Source organism: Gavia stellata, chromosome 1 (genome assembly GCF_030936135.1).
Source record: "Gavia stellata isolate bGavSte3 chromosome 1, bGavSte3.hap2, whole genome shotgun sequence".
Lineage (NCBI taxonomy): Eukaryota > Metazoa > Chordata > Aves > Gaviiformes > Gaviidae > Gavia > Gavia stellata.
The window spans coordinates 84,863,959-84,889,503 of record NC_082594.1 but is presented as its reverse complement, the minus strand read 5'-3'; the positions used below and the strand labels follow the sequence as shown (position 1 = coordinate 84,889,503).

General features: G+C 39.7%; 1 protein-coding gene across 1 annotated transcript; it reads right to left on the bottom strand.

Moving 5' to 3' along the window:
* Window positions 1-2,581: 2,581 nt before the first annotated feature.
* TXLNG (taxilin gamma) lies at window positions 2,582-25,100 on the bottom strand. Its single transcript, XM_059817099.1, has 11 exons — window positions 25,024-25,100; window positions 24,571-24,832; window positions 14,915-15,227; window positions 14,123-14,214; window positions 10,599-10,769; window positions 9,651-9,845; window positions 8,140-8,259; window positions 7,017-7,091; window positions 4,718-4,810; window positions 4,077-4,172; window positions 2,582-3,026 (listed from the first exon to the last, which is right to left on the bottom strand). The coding sequence occupies exons 1-11, from the start codon at window positions 25,098-25,100 to the stop codon at window positions 2,706-2,708; spliced, it is 1,815 nt and encodes a 604-aa protein (XP_059673082.1). The 3' UTR covers window positions 2,582-2,705.
* Between the last annotated feature and the right edge of the window lie 445 nt (window positions 25,101-25,545).

Genomic DNA, 25,545 nt, shown 5'->3' with positions numbered 1-25,545 from the left:
TGAGAATTGAACTGTAATGTAACCAGGTGTAATGAAAGGAAGGACAAAACATTAGAGATACAGCCCTAACTTACTTGTGTATGTATACACGTATTTGGGTCTTGCATCACATACAATTTAGCTTTTTGCAGCTTAATCATGGTGAAACTGCCAATCAGGCCCCAGAGTTCTGACAATTAGACATACTTATTTCAGGCTACATCAGTTTACAGCCCAGGTTAAACAGTTTATGGTAGTGGGAGAAAGGCATTAATACAAGTTTACTTAAAAACCCTACTGGAGCCGATTTGGCTGCAGACTGGCAGTGCAAGAGCCTGCTGTATAGCAGATCAGTTAAGAGTGCTGAGCTTATCCCTTATATAAATTTTTTTTTTTTAAAAACAACACTCTAAGCAATGCATGAAACTATTGACTGGTTTCAGGAAGCAAAGTATAGCTCACCTTGGCCAGATAAGTTGATATGATATGGGTATGTTAAGGGTAGGAAAGAGAAAAAGAGATCCCCATTTTAAAAGCCTTTCACTTAGGGCATTCTGCTTCATTTACATATTAAGTCAGTAACAAATATATTTGTATTGCTGTTCTATACATCTGTCATGTCTCTAAAAGCCCTTTAAAATATTCTTGCAGCAGGGTCCAAAAATTCACTCTTGCCTCCATATAGAACAAGCACTATAGAAAGAATTGTTAAGATACAAATGTCCAAATAATAAATTGTAAAAAAATAGAAAACTGCATGTCCTACCTTGCCAAGGGTATGATGCATCAGATACAAAGTTTTTCACTTTTCCTCAGGAAAATTACTTCATGCTTAGTGTTAGCTGAAAACCAGTTCTTGCAACAACTATTTTTTAAACAGTTTGATTCTATAAAGCAAGTAATTTGAAAAGCAAGTCTGAAATACTTCTCTCCAGTATTTTTTATGCCATATGGTTAGCATGATTAACATTTCAGAGCTCTGAGTCTAACTTGACTGACTGCTCACTGCTACCTTCTTTTCATTCCTGCATTGTGCTTGGACCACAAACACCGCACAAAACTGAGAAAGATGTTCAGCTTCCCATTTGCTCGACCATTTAAGAAATGTCAGTTGTGCACAGTTCCTCTCAGTGGTATGAGCTAAAACACATTTATCAGGCCTTACATAACCTCACTCTCTTTCAGAGACAGCTACATTATTTCAATGTACATTACTACAGGAAAAGGATCAGGAGCTCAGTGCAGCCTGAACATTCAAGTAATTTAGCCACTAAACTGTCAAGGGCAACGAGGGCGGGAAGCTCATTGAGAGATGTGCTTGATTCAGAAATCCCCTCCCAAGTAAGTGCAAAGAACTTTAAGTACCAGAAAAGGCTACACATGTTGGTATTTCTTAAAACAACAGCAGCCAAAACTAGAAGTAAATACATGGGAACTGAAGTTAAGGGTCATTTGCAGTTATTTCACACATTGTCTTGCCAAAGAATAAAAACATTGGTCCTAGTTTCTCTCAGGAAAAGAAGTCAGGATGTGGATATCAAATTTTCTGGGAAAAGACTACATGGTTTAAGGTTAACAAGGGAGCTTTGCTTGTGGTATGTTAGCGTAAGAATTTGAAGTACCATCTTTACCAGATAACCTAACTGGGAAGGCACTCTGCCAACTGGTACAGCTTCACGGTTGAGTGTGCACGAAATTCCACGTGGTACTTCAGAAGTATTTGAATCTACATGTTCAATTATAATCAGTATACGCTTAACTGACACTTAAATACATTGTATACAAGACTATTAGTGAAAGCCCACATGCCACAGACTCGCATCTTCCATACCTACGGCAGTAGATGTCTCTTTTCCAGCCCTTCAGATAATCCAGAGATTTGTCTAGACAGTAATGGATGTTTCTAGTCATGATAACCACGTGATGGACACACTGCAGCTAAGAGGGAAGAACATGACCAACACCTGTGCAACAGGCTACACAACTCCAAAATTCCACTCAGTAACGTTGCTGTACATTTTCTCACACATTTATATTTAACACGTTCACAGGTAGGGCAAATAGTCCTAACTAACCTTTAAAACACAACCCTGAGAAGTCTGCAAAAAGTTCTACACCCTGTTTCACCAGCTGCAAATTAATGTATTTCAAGGCTGTTTTTTCATACCACAAAAACCCCTTTAAACATATCTTTTACTATATTCTGGACCTTTACTTTTTCATTCATACATATGAAAACATACTAGAGGGAAAAGCTGATATTTTTTACTGGCCATTAGACATCCTTATGTAGATAAATTTACTGGAAAAATTGGTAATCTTTAGTATACTGAGTGGCAAATCCATGAACAAAACCAGAATGCTGTTCTTTAAGCCAAGAAAGTGACATGCTGTCACTATTTTCCCCGGAACGCTGTTATATCTGTACACGGTCTTCCATGACAGTGATTTGTGTTGTGGGGAGGAGACGCACATGCATCCTTTTATGGAAAAATATTTTCTTTTAAAAAATGAGGCAGATGTGCAACACAGTTGTGGAAAATTTATAGTTTAAGCTATTTAAAGCTGCTATGCAGCTTCCTGTACCACATAAGTCCAGTAGTTCTAAGAAAATACAGATATGGTAGAAAAAGTAAGAAAATTTTCACCACAAAACCAAATAGTTACCACCAACAGAGAAAGTTATACACAAAATATATCTCTCAATACAGTGTTTACACTTCATTTTAGTCTACAGATTCAGTGCCAGGAACAGGACTTGTTGAGACAGTCTTTTCGGAACTATTTGCCGTGCGGTATTCCACATGGGGTTGGATTCCTGGTTCCATGTCAGTGGGAGTTCCCAGCTCCTCATGGGAATTGAGCGTGCAGGACTGCAACACCTGCACAGCTAGATCCACATCTGCTTCTCTGAGAGAAACCTGCTCCTTAAGGACCTCCACCTTCTCATTCAGCTCGTTCCTTTCTGTCTGAAGGGCCCTGCATAGCTTCTCCAAACGCTCCAGTTTTATTTGAAAGCCCTTGTATTCTTTATCTCTTACTGTTTTCTGAAGGACAAAAGAAAATAAAAGCTCTGTGATCCAACAGATTTTTTTTTTCCTTCAATTAATGAAAAAAAATCACCACTATTTAATCCTGAATATTAAGCCTTAATTAATCCAGTAGGTCAAATTCCAGCTACACTAGAGCAAATTTGCTCAGCATACTTGACCACTACACTTCAGATGGTTTGTCTAAGCTGGAGTGGCAACAGACACCATTAGAAAGAAGCAACAAGAAGTATGTAACTACATAACACTAATTGTAAGCGAGGGCTAAGTATCAGTGAGGATCCTGATATGAAATCCCATAAAACAGTCAATTACAACCCAAAGAATGGCAACTATAGGGAGCAGAAGGGCATACAAGCGGGAAATCTACAATCCAGCAGCAGAACCCAGCTCAGAAGATACCATACTCATGGGTCTTCAACTAGCTCCTTAAAAGAACAGAGAAAGATAAGGAATGCTATAGCAGAACCTATATGACCTAGCATGGTTTAGCAAGATCATACCTAATATACTGGAATTAGACATTAGACAGTATAGGCAGAACTGTATGCCTATGGCCTATGTGAAAACTGTTTTAACTTCTCTCTTGCTGGACTACAATTAAGTAATGGCACCTTAAGACCTCAAAAGCAGCAGCAATGCAGGAAACTAACTGATCCTTTATGCACACGTTATTTTCTTCATGTCAGTCTTGTATATTTAAAATAGATTTCTATTGCAGCACTGACTGAGCTTTGCTCAGCATATTAAAATACAGTCAATTCATTCAGCTTGTATGATTTCATACACATTATCCCACCAATTGAACAGTAAGCAAGGGAAGATGAGGCTGAATTTTTTTTGTGTCATGAGTTTAGATTTATATAGCAGCTTCTTACTTTCCATGTCTGAGGAAAACAGTACCATTTACACAACAGAAAACATAAGGCAGACAACCCAAGAAGCTACTGTGTATTATTTGCGATTCTCTAAAACTGAAAAAACTGTATGAAGTTCTCTAGGATACAGACTCTAGTTTAGCCATACTGCTGCTTGAAAGATAATTACCTCTTCAGCCATTTGCAGAAGAGCCTTGTTGTTGTTTTCCCATTTTGTACGCCACACTATGGTTTCCTTTTCCAGTTTCTTAATCTTCTTTGTCATCTACAAAAGATAAATAAAAGACTTAATTTTGTGCCTTGCTTTGCAACATAAGTAGGTTTAAATGAGTAATTAGACTTCTTAGTGTTACTTTCCAAGTCCAGTTTGAACAAGTTATTTTACAGAAACGTCTTTCTGCACAAAATCAACCGCACAAACACAAATTGATTCTGCATTCAAAGAAAACAATATTGATTCCTAAAAGAAACAGAGTAGCAACCTTCAAGTACAACTAATAAAAAGCTCCAGGAAAGTAAGTTTTTAAACATAAGCACAGCCAAAAAGACCGAGAAGTATGGTATGTCTTTGACAGAAAACTGAAATTGTGATTTGGATATTATACAAGTATGTCAAAAACCAGGAAAAAATTACATTTCTTTCCATAATATGACAAATTCTTATGCTCTATCGCATGATCCAAATTAAATGTCAAAATACTCCATATATTTTCAGAAGGCAAACACTGTTATAAAATCTAAAATTCACCCCACTCCAAGCGTGAATTTTTATATTACTTTTTATGAAACTCTAAGTAATCCTATAAGTACCTTCTCCATTTCTTGCCTGAAGGTTGTAAAGAGTTCATTACTTTTTGCCATGGTGGTCTGGAATTCTTCAAACTTATCCATGTAAAGAGAAAGCTGTTGGGAAAGAGGCAGGAACATTAATTTGAATAGTTGTATATAAATACAAAAATATTAAGGTACAAGGGAAAATTAAACTCAAAATAGTAGAAGATGAACTTCTTTATCTTTTTTATACTATCCTACTATTTCCATTTGAGGAGCATGCAGAACTTGTCTGAAAACATGCTATTCAAATTACGTATGAAAGAAGAGTTCTATGTTTATAGAACAGTAATATATTCTAAAGAAAAAAGGATATTATGTTTAATAAAATGTTGGAAGACATCACAGTTCATCACTATCTCATTTTGCCTTCCCCACTGAAAAGAAAAGTCTGTGGACTTTAGTATACAGGAAATTCAGCACATGGTTAGTGAGATTAAACTTAGAAAAGACCTACCTTTCCACCTCAACCAGCCAAAGCTAACAACCAAGGCTGGGACAAAATAGACATGATTGATTCCAGAAATAAAAAAAAAAACATTCACAACCTATGAAATCTGCCCAGTAAGCAAAAATCATGGAAAGTCAATACTGACAAGGAATTAATTTAATAGTGAAAAACATTACGTTTTAACAAGTGAAGAGCATTAGCATTCGATGACAGAAAATTTTCTTGCCCTGCACCACAAGGTCAATCATCAAGACGGAACTGCAAAATAGGTTAATTAACACAGTTTTTCACAAAAAAATTAGGTTATGCTTCTTATTAAAAGAACTCATATTATCAGTGTTGTGATTTGATGTTGTGAGAATACATGACCATTTATAGTAACTTCTTACTCCATCTGAAGAGTAATCAGTTATTTATCTCAATTCTTACATTGGGGGTTGCAGGACAATACAATTCAGAGCACAGAAATACTGTATTTTCCTCTAATAGTAGAGGAAATTTCATAACAGATATTAGCCTACCTTGTCAACAGTAGATCATGACTCTGCCATTATTGTGGCTGAACTTTCTAGCTCATCTTATTCTACAAAAAATCTGTTGGCCCCAGGAAACCACAAACTATACCCAGTGTTACTATTAAAAAGCATAACAAAAAGGCAGTGGGATTTTAAATAGAGGGTAACCAACTTGAAAAAAAAATCATGAAAGATTAAGTGCAGCAAAAAAACCTATTTGGGAGAATCTAGATATGAATGAGTCCAAGTCACTGGATGCCCCAAGGAGGAATGTGTGCGTGCATGTGATTACATTTAACTACACACATACACACACTTCAAATGTAACTGTTGCAAAGCCTGGAAAAGAATTAGGTACAGTAAGTGTGAAAAAAGGTCATGAAACAGAACTTGCAGGGAGACTTAATATAGAACCTCACAAAACTGAAGCAGTAAGAGGGGTATACGACAAACGGAATAGCTACTGCTTCTCAGATGCTACAATATTAGCTGAACCTACCATTTCCCTTTGCCTTAGCTCATGTGTGGCCAATGACTGCAGGTGATCCAAAACCACAGCACAAAAAGTGGAGACCATCTCTCCACTCTCAGAGAGGATTTCGCTGTAGCATTTACAGCAAGAAAACAAATTTGAAGATGGTAATTTTTTGTGGACAGAGACACTCGGTTTTAGGCTACTAAACCCGAATAACTACAAGGATAAACTGACATTGCTTGCTCCCGATCTTCCACAACAGGACAGGATGGAAATGGTAAGGAACAATTTCTAAAACCTGCATGGGCAAAAATCCCCACCCAGCTCTATAGTCACAAGGGCCTCTCTGGGCCTGAACAGCTATTAAAAAAAAAAGATAAAAATACCTCTGAAAGAGAGAACAACAGTTTCAGAGAAGCCAAGGAATGGTAAAGAAGTAGCCACAATGAATAGATTCTTAAGCTTTCATATATTCTAGTCTTTGTAATATTCAACACTATTAAGTTAAAAGGATACTAACTCCAGCAATTCAATGTTTAGCACCTTCCACTAACAGTACTCTCCAGATGTACTAAACAGCAAGTACAAAATGTCAAGTCTTTACAATTTATACTTCACACTTCACTACTGAAGAGTTCCCTACTGGTCATTAAATTTAAGACTTAATTAAAAAAATACCAAGTACTTTTCAGAGGTAGTATATTGCATCTGATGACTCATAACATGTAGGTTTTTTCATATGTCATGTTAAGTTCACTACAATCACAAATCTCTTGGTATTTTTTTTTTTCCAGAACAACTATTATTGAAGAGCACTCCATTATAAAAAAAAAATACCTGCTGCTTCAGCTGAGCTTCCTGTTGCTTCATCTGTTCACATTTGTGTCTGGACTCAGTAGCTTCTTTTAGCAGCTAAAAAAAATGCAAAAAGCCACATAATGAAGAACGTAGTCCTAAGAATGGCTTAAAGAACTTGATCTATAATGAAAAATGAACAAAGGTTAACATCACCAAAGGGCCGTTCCACCATGTTTTCTCACATGGGTTTTTCATTACTATACTATACGTTCATATATACGACTTAAAGCACGTGCTGGCATGCAGAAATTATTTTTATTGAGGCATTTTTCTAATTGGTAGAATGAGTCAATGTTTCTATTTCTGTAGCAAGTTTTGAACTTCTAAATTTATGAGTAGTTCATTAATGAACTGTGATTCATAACTGTTTTGTAACCTATTTTCCACCTCAGTTCTCCAGTCACTAGTATTACCTTTACAGACTAGTTCAGTTTTGCTTCAACTTGATGCTATTTTGTAGATTCATCTTTGAAGAGATTTTCATCAGCTTATGATTCCAAAATTGTGTTTTAATAATATAGAACAATCCAACACTGGATGATCATTTTAAGATTATATGGGAAAAGCAAGGCTATGCCTAGAAGTTAGATACGTAAGGAGCACAAAAAAATCTTCACCTAAGTATTATTTTTTAATTGGAAGCTTAACTTCTTGGAGGACTGCAAGTAAATTGCTGATTATTAATGTACAAATAAAACATCAGGCATAGTTATGGGGACAGATAGTTCAGAAAAGCATATGCTTTATTCTGCATTTGTTATTTCTTATAGCATAAAAATAGAAGTTATAACTACAAGACAGCAAGAATGTACCTTTGGTGTTTCAGCTCAAGACATTTCCCAGACTAAGAAATCTAAATTATATCCAACACATTTGCTGAGAAAATGCCAACAGTAATATTACTTACCTGTGAATATGGACATTAATATTGTAGGCCTCATACACACGTACACAAAACATAAATCTCAGTCTTGATGTTGAAATCTATCCTAACTTTCAAAAGACGGTCCCCTCAGTTTGCTGTATGTGCTTTAAATAAATAACGACAAGTCTGGTTTCGTGGGTTTTGTTATTTCTCTTAACATACACAGAATTCACTTACAAACTCTCTCTCTCGCTGATGTTTTTCCTCTGCTTCTTTAATAAGTTGGGTAGTTTGCTGAAGCTTGGCATCCACAAGTTGCTGCTGCAGTTCTTTATGTTTGAACACTTTATCAATATGCTAAAAGATGAAAGAAACTCTTACTAGTCAAATATAAACAGTGCACTGGTCAATTAAGGTAAGTGTACGTGTATGGGGAGATGCGTATTGTTTAGAAGTTTCATGCAAAAGAAAAAGTGGCAAAAGACTGTTTTACATGGGTTTTTTTCTCCCCTTATTGCCATACATTACAGCTACACATTTTTTGTCTTTCACGGAAGCCAGATGCATATTTTATTAAATTGGTACAATACTGTCAGTCACTTCATATCAGGCATTTCAAAAATCCTGTAACAAGTAGCCTACATCCTTTCTTCTAAAGTTGGCGTATCTACCTCTAATCCTAATTGTATTTTGTTACATCTAAAAGTTCTACTCATAATTAAAAAAAGCTCAAAACGAGCAAGGTTTGAAACAATAGTTTATTTGGCTGATGAAATTCCACAAATAATTGAATTTTGCAGTCTTACTTCCACCTGTAAAGTAGCACAAGGCAGCTTCCTACCTTTTCTCTTCCCCAAATTATCTCATGGTAGATACAAATACTCCATGAGCACAAGAGGTGGAGAACTAGAGTCTACAGAGAGCTTTCTAACTGATCCAGATTTAAAAAAAAAAAACCACAAAACCAGCTGAAAAATTATATTCCAAACCTCCTATGCCAACTAAGAACTAACTAATCTTAGCTGTAGAACTCCTTGAAGCTTAGTTCTCTCTTTGACAAGGAGAATTGGCTGTTTTCCATTACTGTAGCTTAGACTGACTAGCTCACATACTGGCGCCAATTAAAGCTAGCTCCGTTAGCCCTAAAATACAGTCATTTCCATGACACCAGTCCAAATATATTCTTAAAGCATGATAGCTTATTTTAATCCTATGCCAACAAGAGCTACATACACGAAGGAGCTTGCCAAAACCCCCCAACCTTAATGAACCAAAAATAGAAAATAACTCTTATACCCCCTCCCATCATAATGTGAAACTATAGTTTAGAAGAACTCTAAATATTAATACATATTTATGTTGGAAATAACCTTTGGAAGCCATTTAGTCCACTCAAGCCAGGGTCAACTTCAAAGTCCTATCAGGTTGCTCACACCTTGCCAGTTGAGTTCTGAATACCTCTAAAAGAGATTCCACAATCTCTGTACAACTAATTTCTATTCAACCGCTTTCACTGTGAAAGATTTTTTCAACACATCTTCAATTTAGATATGCAAAACCAGACAGGAAAGGCAGATAGTGGGCCAAACAGCTACTTAATTTTTCACAGTGGTGAAGTAAAAAGAATAATTTAGCATCTATATACGATCATTGTAAAGTATTAGGAGTTTTTCTTCCCCTTTAAATAATTATCTGATCCATAAGGTCAAGGAACTAACAGAATCCCATTAGAAGCATAATGTAAGCACCTCTTCTCGCAATGCATACTGCTCAATGAGTTTCTTCAGTTTTTCCCCCAGTTCAATATTTTCCTGACGGAGCTTGGCATTATGTATATCATGCTGTTCCAGCTGAGCCTGAATTTCATTCAGTGTAATCTGGAAGTGTGCAGTTGCTTCTTTCCGTCTTTCTTCTTCTTCACGCGCTTGCTGCATGTTTTCTTCCTTTTATGAGAGAATATTAACATGTTCAAGCCAAACCAGGCACATTTCTCTTAATTTTTTTTTTAGTCAGAAACAATGGTAATAATTCACTTCTGGACAGTTTCAAGTTCTAGGGTACTAGAGTTAATATAAGCCACAATCATCATATGGGTAGTCAGCATAGCATATTAAGCATATGGAAGGAAGAATCTAGAAATTCCAAAACATTTAGAGAATCTTGTCCTTACCGCTACCAACATTACTCAGAGGCTGGTATTATAAGATGCTACATGAATACCTTTGCAAGCGTAAGAATTACCCAGATGTTAAAAACAGCATTGATACTATAATGAAATTTCCTACAGTGATTACAGATAAGAATCTCTTCACTCTCTTCCATTTCACTCCCATCCATTATATTCTGACAGAATTAAATCTCTTTTGATACCCTGCCATTTCATTCTGCTGTTATTTCACTGGTGCTATTTTTTTCAGCAGTCATCAGCACTGCTCCCAGAAACAAATACGGCAAGATCACATACTGCAAGTACTATGATCTATGAACCAGTTTGAGGGGAGTAAAAAAATTAGTGCATTGAACTATCCCCATATTCTTTACCTTAAAATCGGGGACACTTATGCCACATGCCACTCATCTTCTGCAGGTACGGGTAATGGGCAAAGTGGTAAGAAAAAGCAGCAGTCCTGATTTTAAGCAGTAATCAAGAAGATGTCCATCACCACTGACACTGTAATTTATGTAAATAAACTAACCTTCAAAGTCTTATTATGACGCTGAAGCTCCCGACAGAGAGATTCCAGTTTGCTACGTGCCAAAATGGCCTTGCTATGCTCACTCTGCAAGTGGACTTTTTCCTTCACAACTTGTGCTTGCTTCTTCTGCAGTATCTTCATCTGCTTTTGAACATTCCGACTCTCCTCCAACTAATATTAGAGAGTAATTTATTAAATAAACATAGGTGAAACTATCTTTATGCATCTAGATGAGCAGACTGAACAAACTTTTAAACATTTCAGATGAAAGCAAGGAAGTAAAGTAATTTCATTAACACCCCCAAGTTGATCTTAAAGTGAAACTCCCATCATCCTACAGACAATTCTAAATGTGTAAAGACAGAAGACGAAAATATACAAATTCCAACGTAACAAGTATTCGCCTTTGAGGAACAGGGACCATGGACCTCTTGACCACGGGATATCAACTTGCATTCAGCTACAGGGGTAGGACTAGCCCTGAGAAAGGAGGATGTGGCAGATACAATAAAAAGCCAACTGAGACTGGCTTTTCAACAAGTCACAACTTTTTTCCACTGTCTTATCTGTAAGGCACACACAGCTGTTTATCCAACAGGTCTTGTTTTTACTATCAAAAAGAAAAACCCACTGAACTGTGTACAGAGTTCTTGCTTGTCAGCAGGAGCTCCTACCAAAGGAAGCAGTAATTGATACAAGTTTGTAAAATGCTAAGGTATTTCAGAAAGGAACAGATACAACCAGCAGCCCTGACAAATCAAGTAAAATGCTATTAAAGCTGCACAGCCCAGGCTTTGATGACTTACGAGATCTGTAGTCTCAACCATTTGAAACAAAATTTTTATTTTATTTCCTTTAGGCTGTTTAGATGGTAGATGACAGTGTTAAGCTTTATACAAAGTGCTGACTTCAAAATCTATTCTATGAATACCCAATGAATGGAAGTTTCTTGCATTACCTAGTTAAGAGTAAGTTCCATTACACATGATTTTTGGGCTCCCCAAGAAACCATATTATTTAGAGTCTGTTGTGTTGTAAAGAAGGTAACAATGTTAAGTGTAACACTGCGCCTTGTTAGACAGTGTCTCAGCCTTGGGACACCACAGGAAAAGAAGGCTGTCAATGAGGAACATCACCATGGCAGAGAAGAATGAAATGCTGGTTTTCTGAAAGAGCTCAAAATAATGCTGAAGTACAGAAGAAAGAATAAATAAAATTAAGGACCTCCATGACAACAGTACATTAAATGTATATTTAATCTAGTTTAGAGAAAAGGCATATTAAGGAAATGTTTTGATATCCAAACATAAAAAGCCCTTTTCTTGGGTGGTCAGAAAAAACACTTCAAGCGGCTGTGCTGTTTGCATACCTACGAAACTTCAGGTCTGTAAAAATATGCCAATGTGAGCCATATCACCAAGGATGCAAACCTTCCAGCATCACAAACTGATCTCCTGATAGATTCCAAATTAGGAAAAAAAAATTGTGGAAGATCTTTTGCCAGGAGAGAGGCATTCCTACCTTTATTGTACAGTCCTTTTCATGAGACACCACTGAAAAACCTGACAGTGAGCTTTAAAGATGATGAATCTTTAAAAAAAGAAAAAAAGCATTGTAGGTGCACTGTCATAAACAGTTCAAACCTCTGCTGGCACTAAAGCTGACACCTATGCCAGTGGTTCACCACCACTATCATGAAGAAAAGAATGCATCTTAAAAGGAATACAACCAGATCCAACCTAAACTTTAAGGGGACCCGAGTACCTCTAAGACTCATTCAGCTAAAATGGAGCTACTGTTACACCTGGACAAGCTCCCACCCAACTTCCCAGCAGTTCTGAGCATTACGGGGAAAGCAACTGGTTTTCTAGGATGGTGACTATCTATGGACTGTGAATGCTTACTCTACCTATGGACTATGGATCCTCTCCTGGGAGGGGGAAAAAAAGGTAACATGAACACGTCTCTCCTGATTGCCAGGCTTCTTGAAGGAAATTACAATTCATTTGGTCTAGCTGTTCCCTAATTGTTTTGAGATCTTTCCTTCAACAAGAAAAGTCAAAGTGAAGATGGTGCAGACTGTCTTCTTTCTGCAGAAGCAAGGAATTCATGCCAACCTAGCTCCTCATGCAGGCAATCATCATCACCACTGTGATCTGACATGGGAGCTGTTCACTCAGATAGAAAAGGCATCACATGCACAAGCAATTGCTCATAAGAAATAACTCATTTACTGCATTTTTCTCTCACAATAGCAAAGCTAATTTTTAGGTCAGCTCCCCATCCTTGAGTTGCACTATGGAAGTATTATTGTTTCTCATTTAAATGAAAGTGACTTCTTAGAGAAGCTGCTGGTTTTGAAGGAAATTCACTCATGTGAACAAGAGTGTGCATGTGAGAGAGAGCAAAGAAAACAAAGCAAAAAACATTAACAGGCCTCCAAGGAGGACTCAGGATTTCCTAAACAGAACTAATCTAAGTCTATTCCTAAGTAATTAGTATTGCCTCTGTGAGTAAAAAGATTACCTACTAGCTCATCCTTAAAGCTCTAGAGGCATTATTAATCTCAAGGGAAAAATAAATTTATTTCAGAAAACTAATGCCATGTTGTGCAGCCATTATGTCATTTTCAGAAACATTTTCATATATAATACACTTGACATCCACAGAAGGTAAATCTTATGCTTTTTTTCAAGCTATTAAGTTATCTCTTTAGCTTTGCATTCATTTTATATCTACAAATATGGTGGGAAAACATGTACACATGGTATTTCCAGTCTTTCCTTTCCTGTCTGTCCCTGTCTCAAGATGAAGAAGTGAAGCATTTTTGTCTCCAGGCACATTCTGAAAAGTCAACTTACGAGCCTTCCCCCCTCCAATCTTGCCATCAGTTAATTTCGAAAATAAGTTACTTTGTCCTACTTGGGGTGGGAATGCACTTTATGATCAATTACTGCTAACATTTTGCCTTTCTGGTTTGTTACTGAAGAAATGTATACTTTTCTATCCATTCCTTTGCATGATCAGAAAGCACAAAGCAAAATTAAACCTAGATCTTTCCAACTTCCCCTACCACCCCCCAAAAAAAAATCACTGTAAAGTGTAACTGAAATTTTTTCCCCAAGTCTCATTACCACAGTACATTCTTTCCCTTTATTCTAAAGGGTATAATTATAAAATGCTAGCACAAAAGCATTATTAAAAGACAAAACCTAAGAAAGTAATGAGCCCCAAAAGAAACTCTTAGCTTTTCTGTTAATCCTAATGTTATGCTTCAGCACCAAGTTATCAAAAAGTTATCATAACCTATTTTTAATTTGGATTTAGGCAGTCATGTGGAAGTGAAACAACTACATGCAAGTTTGGCTGAAGCAATACTCATAATAAGCCTCAGCGTTCTTTTTTTCCCCCTACCAACACTGTAAGACATTCAAAGTTGTTAACTGTCCTGTATTAGAAGCTCCTGCATTCCACAGTTAATATTAACACATGAATAACTCCTGCTATCTTTACGAATTACGTACCAGATCAGCATACTTCTTGCACAAAGCTGCCAGCTTTTCCTCTGGAGTCGAAAGTGTGTTCAAGGCTTGCATTAATAATAGCACTTCTTTTCCTATGAAATGGATGAAAGACAACCATATTGAGAAAAAAAACATACCAGAAAAGCAGCCTGCCTTTAGAAGTACAATACAGAACCATGAGAAATTAGTGTGAGTTAAGTTGTTCTCTGGTTTGATAGCTGCATAATCCGAAGAGATGACAAATGGGAAGTCATCGCAGTAAGAATAAATTTGTCTTGCCTACGTGCCATTACACAACTTGGATAGCAAAAGTTACTTTAATCTTAAAACCACAAAAATATTTTTGTTTTATAATTTATAATAGCACAGATAAAAAGGAAAATCTGAAAGAGTGAAATTTGAAAGGTTAAGTTTTGCTAATAAAGCATATTCACACAAGTGTTTTTAATAAGCCTTTGGAATGTAAATATCAGCAGTGCTTTGGCAGCATTGAACACCACAATCCCAAATTTGAAAGTTAATCCGACAACCAGAAAGTTAAAAAAGCTGATTAGTGATTACCACATTATTATTATTATTATTATTAAAGTTCCTGTAAAAATAGCATTACCAGCAGAAGGATTCTTACATATGCATTAAGAACTGCCTTTTCCTAAGCAGAAGTACACATTCTCTCAGAATACCCTGTTAAAGATGACAAGTTTTGGCTACAAAGTAAACTTGAGACGAAGAAAATGCACAGCTATTTTATAAAAATATTAAAACCATTTAAAAATCAAAAAGAGAACATACCCAAAGTTTTCTCTTTGTGTTTTTCACTCTCTGGATCTTGCTGGCCATCAGGTGGATCAGTACGAGCTTCTTCTCTCCCAGGAGTCTCCTCACGAGACTCTTGAGAGCAGCACGTGGACCCTGGGTGCTTTCTGTTCTTTGTGATATACTCAGCTTCTTCCAATGCGCCCGTGTTTTCCAGGCCGTAACAGTTGGACTGCACATGCTGCAACGCTGTATCAGACAATTCATTGCACTTGCTGTTCACCAGCTGATCCTGGTTATTCATCACCATCTCCTGAGATCCAGCTTCTTCCATTGCACCACCAACCAACTTCAAAAGGGAAAGGAAGAAGTGGAAGTAAACAGTCAAGCAACTGTATTCAGAATGGAAACTTCCACCTTTCTTTTGCATGGACAAATAAGAGTAAAATTCCATTGTTGTTCAAGTTGATACTCACTGTTGTTAAGACAGGTATATAAATAACTGTACACAGAATGAGCCTAAAGAGTGATGAAGAAAACAGCACAGAACAACCCAAAATATTAATTACTCTATTAAGAAACAACTTTTATGCCTTGTCATTGCACAAATGTTTATACTCTAGAAATTAAAAGTTCACATGGAAATCTGTTCTTAAAAGCTCCAAAACTAATTGGCTACCATCTCAGCTGTTAAAGCACACAGCCTTAAATGAAAACATTTCTCCCTCATAGTTCTTAAAAATGTATCTCACAAATCAACACTAAGTGTATTAAATCTAAAATTCAGCAAGAGTTTAACTAGCTTTATGTACTGTTATTTGAAAAATAAGGTACAGAAATTAAAACAGGAGGACACCATTATTAAAAACAACTTTATTACATATTAGTTTCAGAAAACTGGAAGATACCAGATACCATTATTTAAAATAATTCGAAAGACAAACTGCAAGAAAGAGGAGGGAAAAATTAACCTGCTATGAAGTCTAAAGAAATACAGAGAAATACATTGTTTCAATAACATACATAGAATAAGAGTTTAAACTACTTCAATCAGAATGCCAAATACAATTGTCAGCTCATGACTGGAGAAAATCTGTTGTTATAACAAGAATGATAAACAGGACCAGGAGCACATCCATTTTTGAAATGTTAAAATTCACATCTATGAAATCATCAAAAAAGTGAATATTAACTGGCTTCAGATTTGAAGTCCTACTACCTGTGATTTTTAACAGTATATTATTTCTGCTCAGTTAAACAGAACTTTCTCGAAAGATTTCTTAAAACCCCAAAATGTTTAATCATTTAACCAAAAAGTTAAACTTCACCAGTTTTTTTAACACTGCTGTGATAATGTCTATATTTTGGAGTAGAGCACCTGATGATACCACTCTATAGCTTATTAAGCAGCTACCAGACTCCTCTCAATCACCAGAACAACATTCTCAATTTCTAGAAACATTTAAGGCTAATGAGAATCTCAAGGGTGTTTGGTTGGGTGTTTTTTTGTTTTGCTTGTTTTGTTACAGTAGGGAGGCTGGGACTCAGGACAATACTTGGAAGTGACTGGATATTTCTTTTCTGTCCATTTGCAATCCTACTATACAACGTGGATACATAGTTAGAAGTATGATAAGCAGAGCTGAACTCACTTCACTGCCAAAGTAAAGTCATCATTCTCATTTATTTTCAGTGAAAGTAAATGTCCTTAAGAAGTCACAAAGAATTATAAAAACAGGGCTTGTATATATGCAGAGTTATGATGTTTAAGCACAAATTAATTTCAGATTATTTATATTTTAATATTAAAGTGAGCTAATTCTTAAAGCCAGGAGTTTGGACTGGGTTTTATATTCTGCACAGATGGCCCGTTTTACTCTTCAAAAGGAATCAGCCAACATCAAAGGAACACAGCCAACACTAATAATATATTGTGGGATATATTTCAACTCCCAATTTGTTCAGCATGCTTGGAAGAGTTATTTAAAAATCATTAAACAAATATGCATTAATATTGTAAAAAATACATAACAGCTTAGTTGTTCTCTATACTTAAAGCAAGTCCCTTCCTTTAGACCTTATCTCAAGGCAGATTCATTCTTGAGAAGATGGAATTCATACAATACCTTACACAAAAGACAGTAAGTTTTTTAACTGCAAATAATCTGCATAGACATTCAGGAACAACTTCTGACTTATCAAGGAAGATTCACTTTGCGCTGCTCTTTACAAGTGTGGAAATGATGCACCTGCTTTATAGACGAACATAAACACACTGCAGTTTTACCATTCTCCAATCATGTCAGACAACGTGCTTGATAAATGCCTGAAAAGGTAATGCAGTAATAAAATTGCTGTAACAAATAATCAACCCCAACATTTAACAGTTTACTTCAGAGGTGTAAAATGCATATTTTTTTTTCCTTAGATTGTCTTAAACCATAGGGCTTCCATCGGCATGGGAAAGGCTTACACCTCCAAGTTTAGGGTCAGCTAAACAAACAAGAGATGCTTCTTAAAAGAAGGACAAGAGATGTGAAAACAAGAGAGCTCACTTAACCTTTTTGTAGGTACCAATGGTTGAAACCATGCCACAGATCATCTCTAAAAACCGTAGTTCATACAGAAGCTGAAGATACTGTGTCACATCACATTGACAGCACAGGAAAGATCAGAGGTATCTGAACACAACACGATACCAGAGGAGAACTGCAGTACCAACACAACAGCTGAAATTTGCTGTTTTTCCATCAAATAGAACGTGAACTTCTGATTCAGGTCCTTGTGCCCAAGAAGCCTGGCAAACGATAGGGAAAGTCTGCTCTAAACTTAAAGTTTCTGGTTTGGCACGGTATTTCCAGACTTTCTGAAATCCATATACAGACTCAAAATTTTCTTTTTGAAAGCAGAGCACAGAATTGCTAGGAACTCCAACAAGCAGCTGAAAAGGCCTGACTAGCTGTGGCTGTGGTTACGCATTGAACATCAGCAGTGCTCAAACAGCTCTCTCGCTATCATTTCACTCCCCTTTTTCATACCCGCCTCTGTTGTGCTAGCAACAACACTCATGCAACTTGTTCTAACAGAGTCTATAGCCAGAGAGTACCTCAACCCAGTTCACTGCACAGCAATAGCCAATCCTGCCAAGCAGAAGTGCTAGCACGATGGTTGGAAAGAAGCCAAAGCACAAGAGTTACTAAAAAAAGTCATTTAATCACAGCCAGAGCACAAGGAACTAAACAAAAAATACCTTATCCTCACCACAGGTATGTAGTTAGCACTGACTACTGTGGTCCTGGAACATTGTCAGCAAGACGACATACACAAGAAGTGCTGCTTCAAGTTTAGACAACCCAGAAATTTTCACTGGTTTTCATCTGAGAAAATTCTGCCATTTCTGGGGAAAAAAGAACAACTGCTGGCAGGGGCCCACCTCTACTAGCAAACCATCGTAGTAACCTAAACACCTGTCAATTCAGAGCTGGCAATTAACATGCATATTCCAAAGCATCTGGAAGTTTCACGGAGTGAACACCGCCACCTTGTTAATACAGCAGAGCTTTTTGTAGAAGTCAAATTAGGTGTCAGTCCAATTCTTTACTGACAGTAATAATTTCTCAACTCTGAGTATTCTCTATCCTTCAACAAAAGCCCACAAGGATTTTCAGAACTTCAGACTCATTATCTGAAGTCTAACAGAGAAGGTAAAAATAACCTATCAGAATACTGAATTGAAGAAAAAAGTTTGTGTACAAGTGTCTTGTACATCTCAAATATATTTGAAAATAATAGCAATAGTGAAAAAACTACAGAACTTGTCAATGTTATTTTGGTTTTCCTGTTAATATGGAACAAATCCAAGCTTACTGACAAGCAAGCATAATCCCTGCAAAACCAAAGCTCAGTGTGGCAGTAGACTGCTTTTGTAATAATATCTTATTTTCTTAGCTTAAATACAATTAAAAATTGGTGACCACAGGCTACAATACTGTATTTAAAGAAGTGGTTCTACCAGTACCTAGAACAACCTGATAACATACAAAAAATAACTAAAAAAAAAATAGTTAAATTCTGTCAAGTTGTAGTCCATAAATTCTAGCAAAACTGACAGTAGTGGCACGACATACTAAAATTCTAATGTATTTAACCTAGATTATAAAGCATTTCTTTTTCATTATAAACAGAGAAGTTTGCTATTGCCTCACAGGGGCCACAAACATTAATAGCTAGATGACTTCCTGATTATGACTACATTAGCTCTCACTTTAGATATTAAAAACATAACCAGAAGTCTAAATACCCTTCTTACACTCAATTTTATTCTGAAAACACTTTAACTACATATAGTTTCAGATTTGATCTGTATCAAGCTTCAACTGTGAGTATAGCAATAATAAACGTCACATTGAGAATGTTAAGTACTAAACCATATTAGTACCACTGAAATTGTGTCGTGTCCCGCCCCCCCCCCCCCCCAACCCCAGACAATGGTCAGAACAACCCCAATTATTACCTCTATCTTTTCAAATGCATCAGACAAGTGAACTTCTCAGTTTAACATTCCAGCCAGAACAGAGCACTTCCAACAGCACATTGTGTAATAGTGCTGATTCAGTACTGACTGAATAAAAACAAAACAAAACCCCCCACTAGAGACCTTCTACTGAAATCACCACTACCTTTTCTAGCTGCTACCATGCTCTAGCAGCTTCCGGCTGGCTTCCAACCAGCTTTAATGATAGGTGACTTATAATCTGACAGACCACCCAGACACAGATCACACAGAATGACAGGGGTTGGAAGGGACCTCTGGAGATCATCTAGTCCAACCCCCCTGCCAGGGCAGGTTCACCTAGAGCAGATTGCACAGGAATGCATCCAGGTGAGTTTTGAATATCTCCAGAGAAGAAGACTCCACAACCTTCTCCGGGCAGCTTGTTCCAGTGCTCTGCCACCCTCAAAGTCAAGAAGTTCCTCCTCATGTTTAAATGAACTTCCTACGACCAAGTTTGTGCCCGTTACCTCTTGTCCTGTCACTGGGCACCACTGAAAGAAGACTGGCCCCATCCTCCTGGCACCCACCCCTTAAGTATTTATAAGCATTAGTAAGACCCCCCCCTCAGTCTTCTCTTCCCCAGACTAAAAAGACCCAAGTCCCTCAGCCTTTCCTCATAAGAAAGATGTTCCAGTCCCTTAATCATCTTTGTAGCCCTTTGCTGTCCCCTCTCCAGCAGTTCCCTGTCCTTCTTGAACCGGGGAGCCCAGAACTGGACACAGTACTCCAGATGCAGCCTCAGCAGGGCAGAGTAGAGGGGGAGGATAACCTCCCTCGACCTGCTTGCCACACTTCTGGATGCACCCCAGGATGCCATTGGCCTTCTTGGCCACAAGGGCACATTGCTGGCTCATAGTCATCCTGTTGTCCACCAGACTCCCAGGTCCCTTTCCACAGAGCTGCTCTCCAGCAGGTCAGCCCCTAACTGTTATTCCTCCCCAGGTGCAGTACCCTACACTTGCCTTTGTTGAATTTCATAATGTTCGTCTCTGCCCAATTCTCCAGCCGTTCAGGTCACGATGAATGGCAGCACAGCCTTCCAGTGTGTCAGCCACTCCTCCCGGTTTTGTGTCATCAGCAAACTTGCTGAGGGCACACCCTATCCCTTCATCCAGGTCACTGATGAATATATTGAACAGGACTGGACTAAGTACTGACCCCTGGGGAACACCACTTGTTACACACCTCCAGCTAGACTCTGTGCCACTAACCCTCTGAGCTCTATCTATCAGCCAGTTTTCAATCCACCCCACTGACCACAATTAAGATTGTGACATACCTAGAAAGATTTTCGGCAAGAGACAAGAAGAGTACGTTGCACAGATAATGTGCCACTTCATAAGATCACAAAATTATTTATCAAAATTCAAAACTCTACCATTAAAAAAAAGATACTTGCTACCTACCTAGCTGTGAAACCAGCTGTTAAAAGACACTGACATCTCTCAATAAGCCTATCAACTTCAAACTATTTAAGGTAAGAGTTACAGCCCAAACAACTTGAGGATGCCTCAAGGAAAATTATTGGTAACATCGCTCCTGCTCACCCTAAAGTTTTTGTTCAGTCTTCTCCTCTGTTCTCTCAGCTTGTACCTTGATCAAAAAAGGTGCACATCAGGAAAACTCTACCCGTTAGGTATGAAGTAATTCATACCTAAAAGATGAGAGTACAAGACAGGCATCCTATTTATGAAACTGGCTATGATCACAAGAGCCTAAGCCAACTTTACTTCAAACAGCACTGCTTCAGTAACATGTGCTGCACATAAGGACAAAACAGACACCTAGGCAAAACTTAACCTACCATGCCAAAAGGTATCACGAACGGACTTATTTTCTTGTTCTAGTACCTACAAAAGTCTGTAACATACAGTGCTACCTAAAATACTGTGCTTTTTATTGGTACTATGTGTACTAAAGTACCTGTCTTTTATACTCCTGCGCATACACATACTCAATCTTTCCCTAAAACACCTCTCTGTACCTCTAATTAAAACAAACCATAATTAGTAGCTACACCAATATCCTTTTTCTCCTAGATGTTAGCAAATCACCCTAAAAACCAGTAAGCACTAGCATTAATCTATCAAAATACCTCCTACATCGCCCACAGTAGCAGCTGGCCTGTACTGTGGCAAGACTCTTACAACCGTAGCCTTGGGAATTGCTAATACTTTCAAAAAATATCCTGGAAGCTTTGGAACAAACATATGTACATAAAACAGATTTTCACAGCTGTAAGACAACCTAAATATACAAGCAAATACATAATCATTTGCTCAGCATCAGGCTCCAGAAAAGACCATTTTAATAACATCGTTCAGCTGACTACACTTTCAAACTTAGCAAAAAGTATCTCATGTTTATCATAAATGTTTATGGTTTATAACAGATTTTTAGCTTTCTGCATCCCAGCAATTTACTTTTACCTGGTAACACAGGAAAACTTATTTTGAAAACATGGGTGTAATATACTTTTCCTCAGCACAGATACTCAAGAAGACTTCATTTAACACAACTGTATTGTGCTGAAAAAAAATCAGTCATTCTTGGTAGTAATTTTATTCATGACTTCTCCATAAAACCTAGCATTTTAGGATGTCACAAAATTTGGATTTGAATTTTATAGCAGGTGCACTTTCATCCACTGGTCTAGACAAAATAATTCAGGTGCTTGTGACCACAAGGCTAGATTATTAACGTTATTTCTCCATGCAATACTTCTCTATACTGTGCTCACTGACCTAAATGATCATGCAGTCTAATTATACCTTTCTGAAACCCTGATGGTCTCTGAGGTGGCTTCCCCACTGAACTAAGATCTTAGTTGTGAGATCAGAAAGTAATTTCAAACAAACATTTCACCCTGTGTCTACATTAAAAATTATGTTCTATGCACTCATCTGTCGACTTTCAAAATACTGGAATGAGGCACCTGCAGTATTGCTCATCATTAGTTTCAAAGCATTGCAAGGTTAAGTCCTAACACAGCAGGAGGACGATTAAGAAATATCTGCTTTGGAAATCTGTATTTTATCTTTATACAAGTCAATACAGAGTCAATGTTAATAGAATACCACTATTAATACTGCTGACCTTACATTCAAGACACAGTCTTTGATACTGGTTCAGACACTTATATTCTCACATGACCCCTGCTTATGGTCCTTACTTTTTTCTGTTACTGTTTCTATGCTTCTTGCTCTGCCTTTCAGTGGCCTCATGACACAGAAGACACTCCTGCTTTTAAAAACAGGTTTTTTTATTTACCTCAAACATAAGCTCAAAGGAAAAAAAAAAAAAAAAAGAGGTTGGGTTTATATCATTTTTCTTCTCTGTGCTCTGAAAAAAAGATTAGAAAGATCTCTTCCCTGTTTTAGCTTAAAATATTAAAAACCCACTTCCTGTAATTCTAGCAAAAATTTCACTGGAGGAACCCAAATCTTAAGTGGAAACTTTCAGTGCATTTACATGCAGGACAAAGCGCTGCGCATTTCACCATCCCTTTTTTAATGCAAGCATCTGAGACAGGTGCTAATTAAGAAAACATTTAATATAGCATGAATCACTTCCACCAATGAGGTTTCACTTCCTCTTTATTATAAACCTAATAGTCTTCTAGTCATCCACAGTACATTTCTGGAAAAAGCAGGGTAGACAAGTTCTGAATTCCCAATGCAAACAGGTCACAAGGAACCTAAAAATAAAGGAGCTCCCGTGTACCAAGGCAGGGGGAGGGAAATCTGCAAGAGACTGCTGAAGAAATTTTAATTCACAAAAAAAGTTCAAAGTAAAATTTGCTTAATACTCCCTGCCATATTTGACCTTTTTTAAAAATTAAATTCCATTTGACTGTGGGTATATGAAATAATATGGAGATGCTAGTTTGTTTGGGTGGTGTTTTTTTTTTTTAAAAAAAAACATCATCATCATCTGCTTTCATAGCAGACACTAAAGTTACTTACAAGCCACTTCCTAGTAAAAAACACACTGCAAAAGAGATGGTTTTTCATTGAGGAAAAACTAGCTCCATAGCCTCCTAAATCACTCTCCAACAGCCAAAATAAACAACCACCACCACAGTTACTACTTCTGGAATGTTATTATCTTTATACCACAGAAAAAAGTTACCCCAAGAAAGCCATCTGAATTTATGTAAGGACACAGGATGAGCCACTAAAGTGACACATGAGATCACCAAGACAGTTCTGTCACATAAAACACTGTTGGTGATACCACATACAGTAGCTGAATTACAGCAGGTTTTAAGTCTTTGCTGTTTGGTGCGCAAGTACACGTATTTTAGGCTTTTCCTACACGGACATGGAACCAGAAATTACTGTAAAGTCACCGAGGACACCAGGACACCGTTGCTTTCAGTCTTGTTTCGGCAGAGGAAAAGAAAGAGAAGGCCGTTTTTATCTGTTTCGGAGGGTAAGGAAACACCCCCCCCGCGCCGCAGGCAGGGAGGCAGGCCGGCAGGCAAAGCCTCCGCTCCCGCCAGGCGCGCCTCGCACCTCAGCCACGCCGCTCGCACCGGCGAGCGCCAAGTGCCGGCAGCGGCGCCGGGGCCGCCCGACACCGCCGGGCCGCGGCCCCTCCGCCGGCGGGGGACACGCGAGGCCGCCCGGCGGAGCCTCCCGGGGAGGCCGGCAAGGGCCGGCCAGGCCCCGGCCCGCGCAGCGGCGGGCGCGGAGGCAGGGCGACCCCCCACCCCGGGCCCCGCCACGTGCCACCACCCCCAACGGCCCGCCGCGCGCGCGATGCAGGGGCCGCCCCGCCCCCGCCGCACTCCCCGCGGGCCGGCGGAGGAGCCGAGAGCCACCCCCGACCCCCGCGAAGCGAGCGCGGCTCCCCGGGGGCGATGCCGAGACGCCCCCCGACACACACCCGCGGCTGCAGCGACGGGGCCGGTCCCGGGGGAAGCGAAGCGGAGCTCGGCCTGCCCGGCGCAGGCTCCCGAAAGCGGGGGAGCGGCGGGGGCGCTGCCCGGCCCAGCCCCGAGCGCCCGCGCGGGCCGGCCCCGGAGCGCGGAGGCCGCATGGGGACGGGGGAGGAGGGGAACGAGGCGCCACAAGCCGGCGGGGCGGGGAGGGGGAGCGCGCTCCCCCCGGGCCCGTCTGCGCGCCGCCCTCACCTCCGAGCTGCCGCTCGGGGCCGCCGCCGCCTCCTCGCTGCTCTGGCGCCGGCTCCGTCCCGCCGCCGCCGCGCTGCCGCTACTGCCTCCTCCGCGCGCTGCCTCCGCTCCGCGCGTCGCCATGATGTGACGGCAGCATCCAAACAAGCTGCCGAACGGAGGGACACCGGAAGCTCTTCCTGCGGGCCCGCCCCTTCTCCCGACAACAGCCAATCGCAGTGCAGCCCTCTGGCCCACGTGGGAGGTTTGCACCCGTCCAGCCCGCCGTTCCCCCAGGCGCTGCCGGGGCGGGCGGGGTGGCGGAGTCACTCGTGGGCTCCCCGGAGAGAGGCGGACTGCGCTTCCCAGCGCGCTCTGCGCAGCGACGCAGCCGCCCGGCCCCAGCATGCACTGCGCGGCTCCCCTGCGCTCAGGCTTGAGCAGGGCCTGCCGGGAGCGGCAGTCAGGTCTGCCGCGGGGGCTGCCGGGAGATGTAGTCCCGCCGGCTGGGGCCGAGGGGCGGCGGGAGGTGCGGGAGCGGCCACAGCCATGCAGCGTCATTAACGGCCGGTCACCGAAGGAAACTTTGCCCCCTCCCTGCCTCGAGCTTTGCTTCGCCTTCCTTGTAGCTATTAGTGCATTTGTCATCGCTCTGAAGACGCGGCCAGCTCAGCGGCGTGGCCGTGACAGGGGGCCGAGCGTGAGGTGGTGCCCGCGGGCCCTCCGGGGCTGGCGGCTGTGGTCGGCGGACACGCTTCCTGAAGAAAAAGTAGGACGTCTGTCTGTCGGGAAACAGCGTTGCACAAGGCCGCTTTGCCACAAATTGCTTTGCACGTGTAGCTGAGGCCGGGACTGCAGATGGAGTATCTTCCTAGGCCGGCACGGCTGGAGAAACCACTTGGAGTCTTGAGCCCATCTTGTGAACACGGTGGAGTGCTACAGCGCTCACCGTAACCAAGCCCTTCTCCTCTCCACATGGCTCCTGCTGGCGGGAAG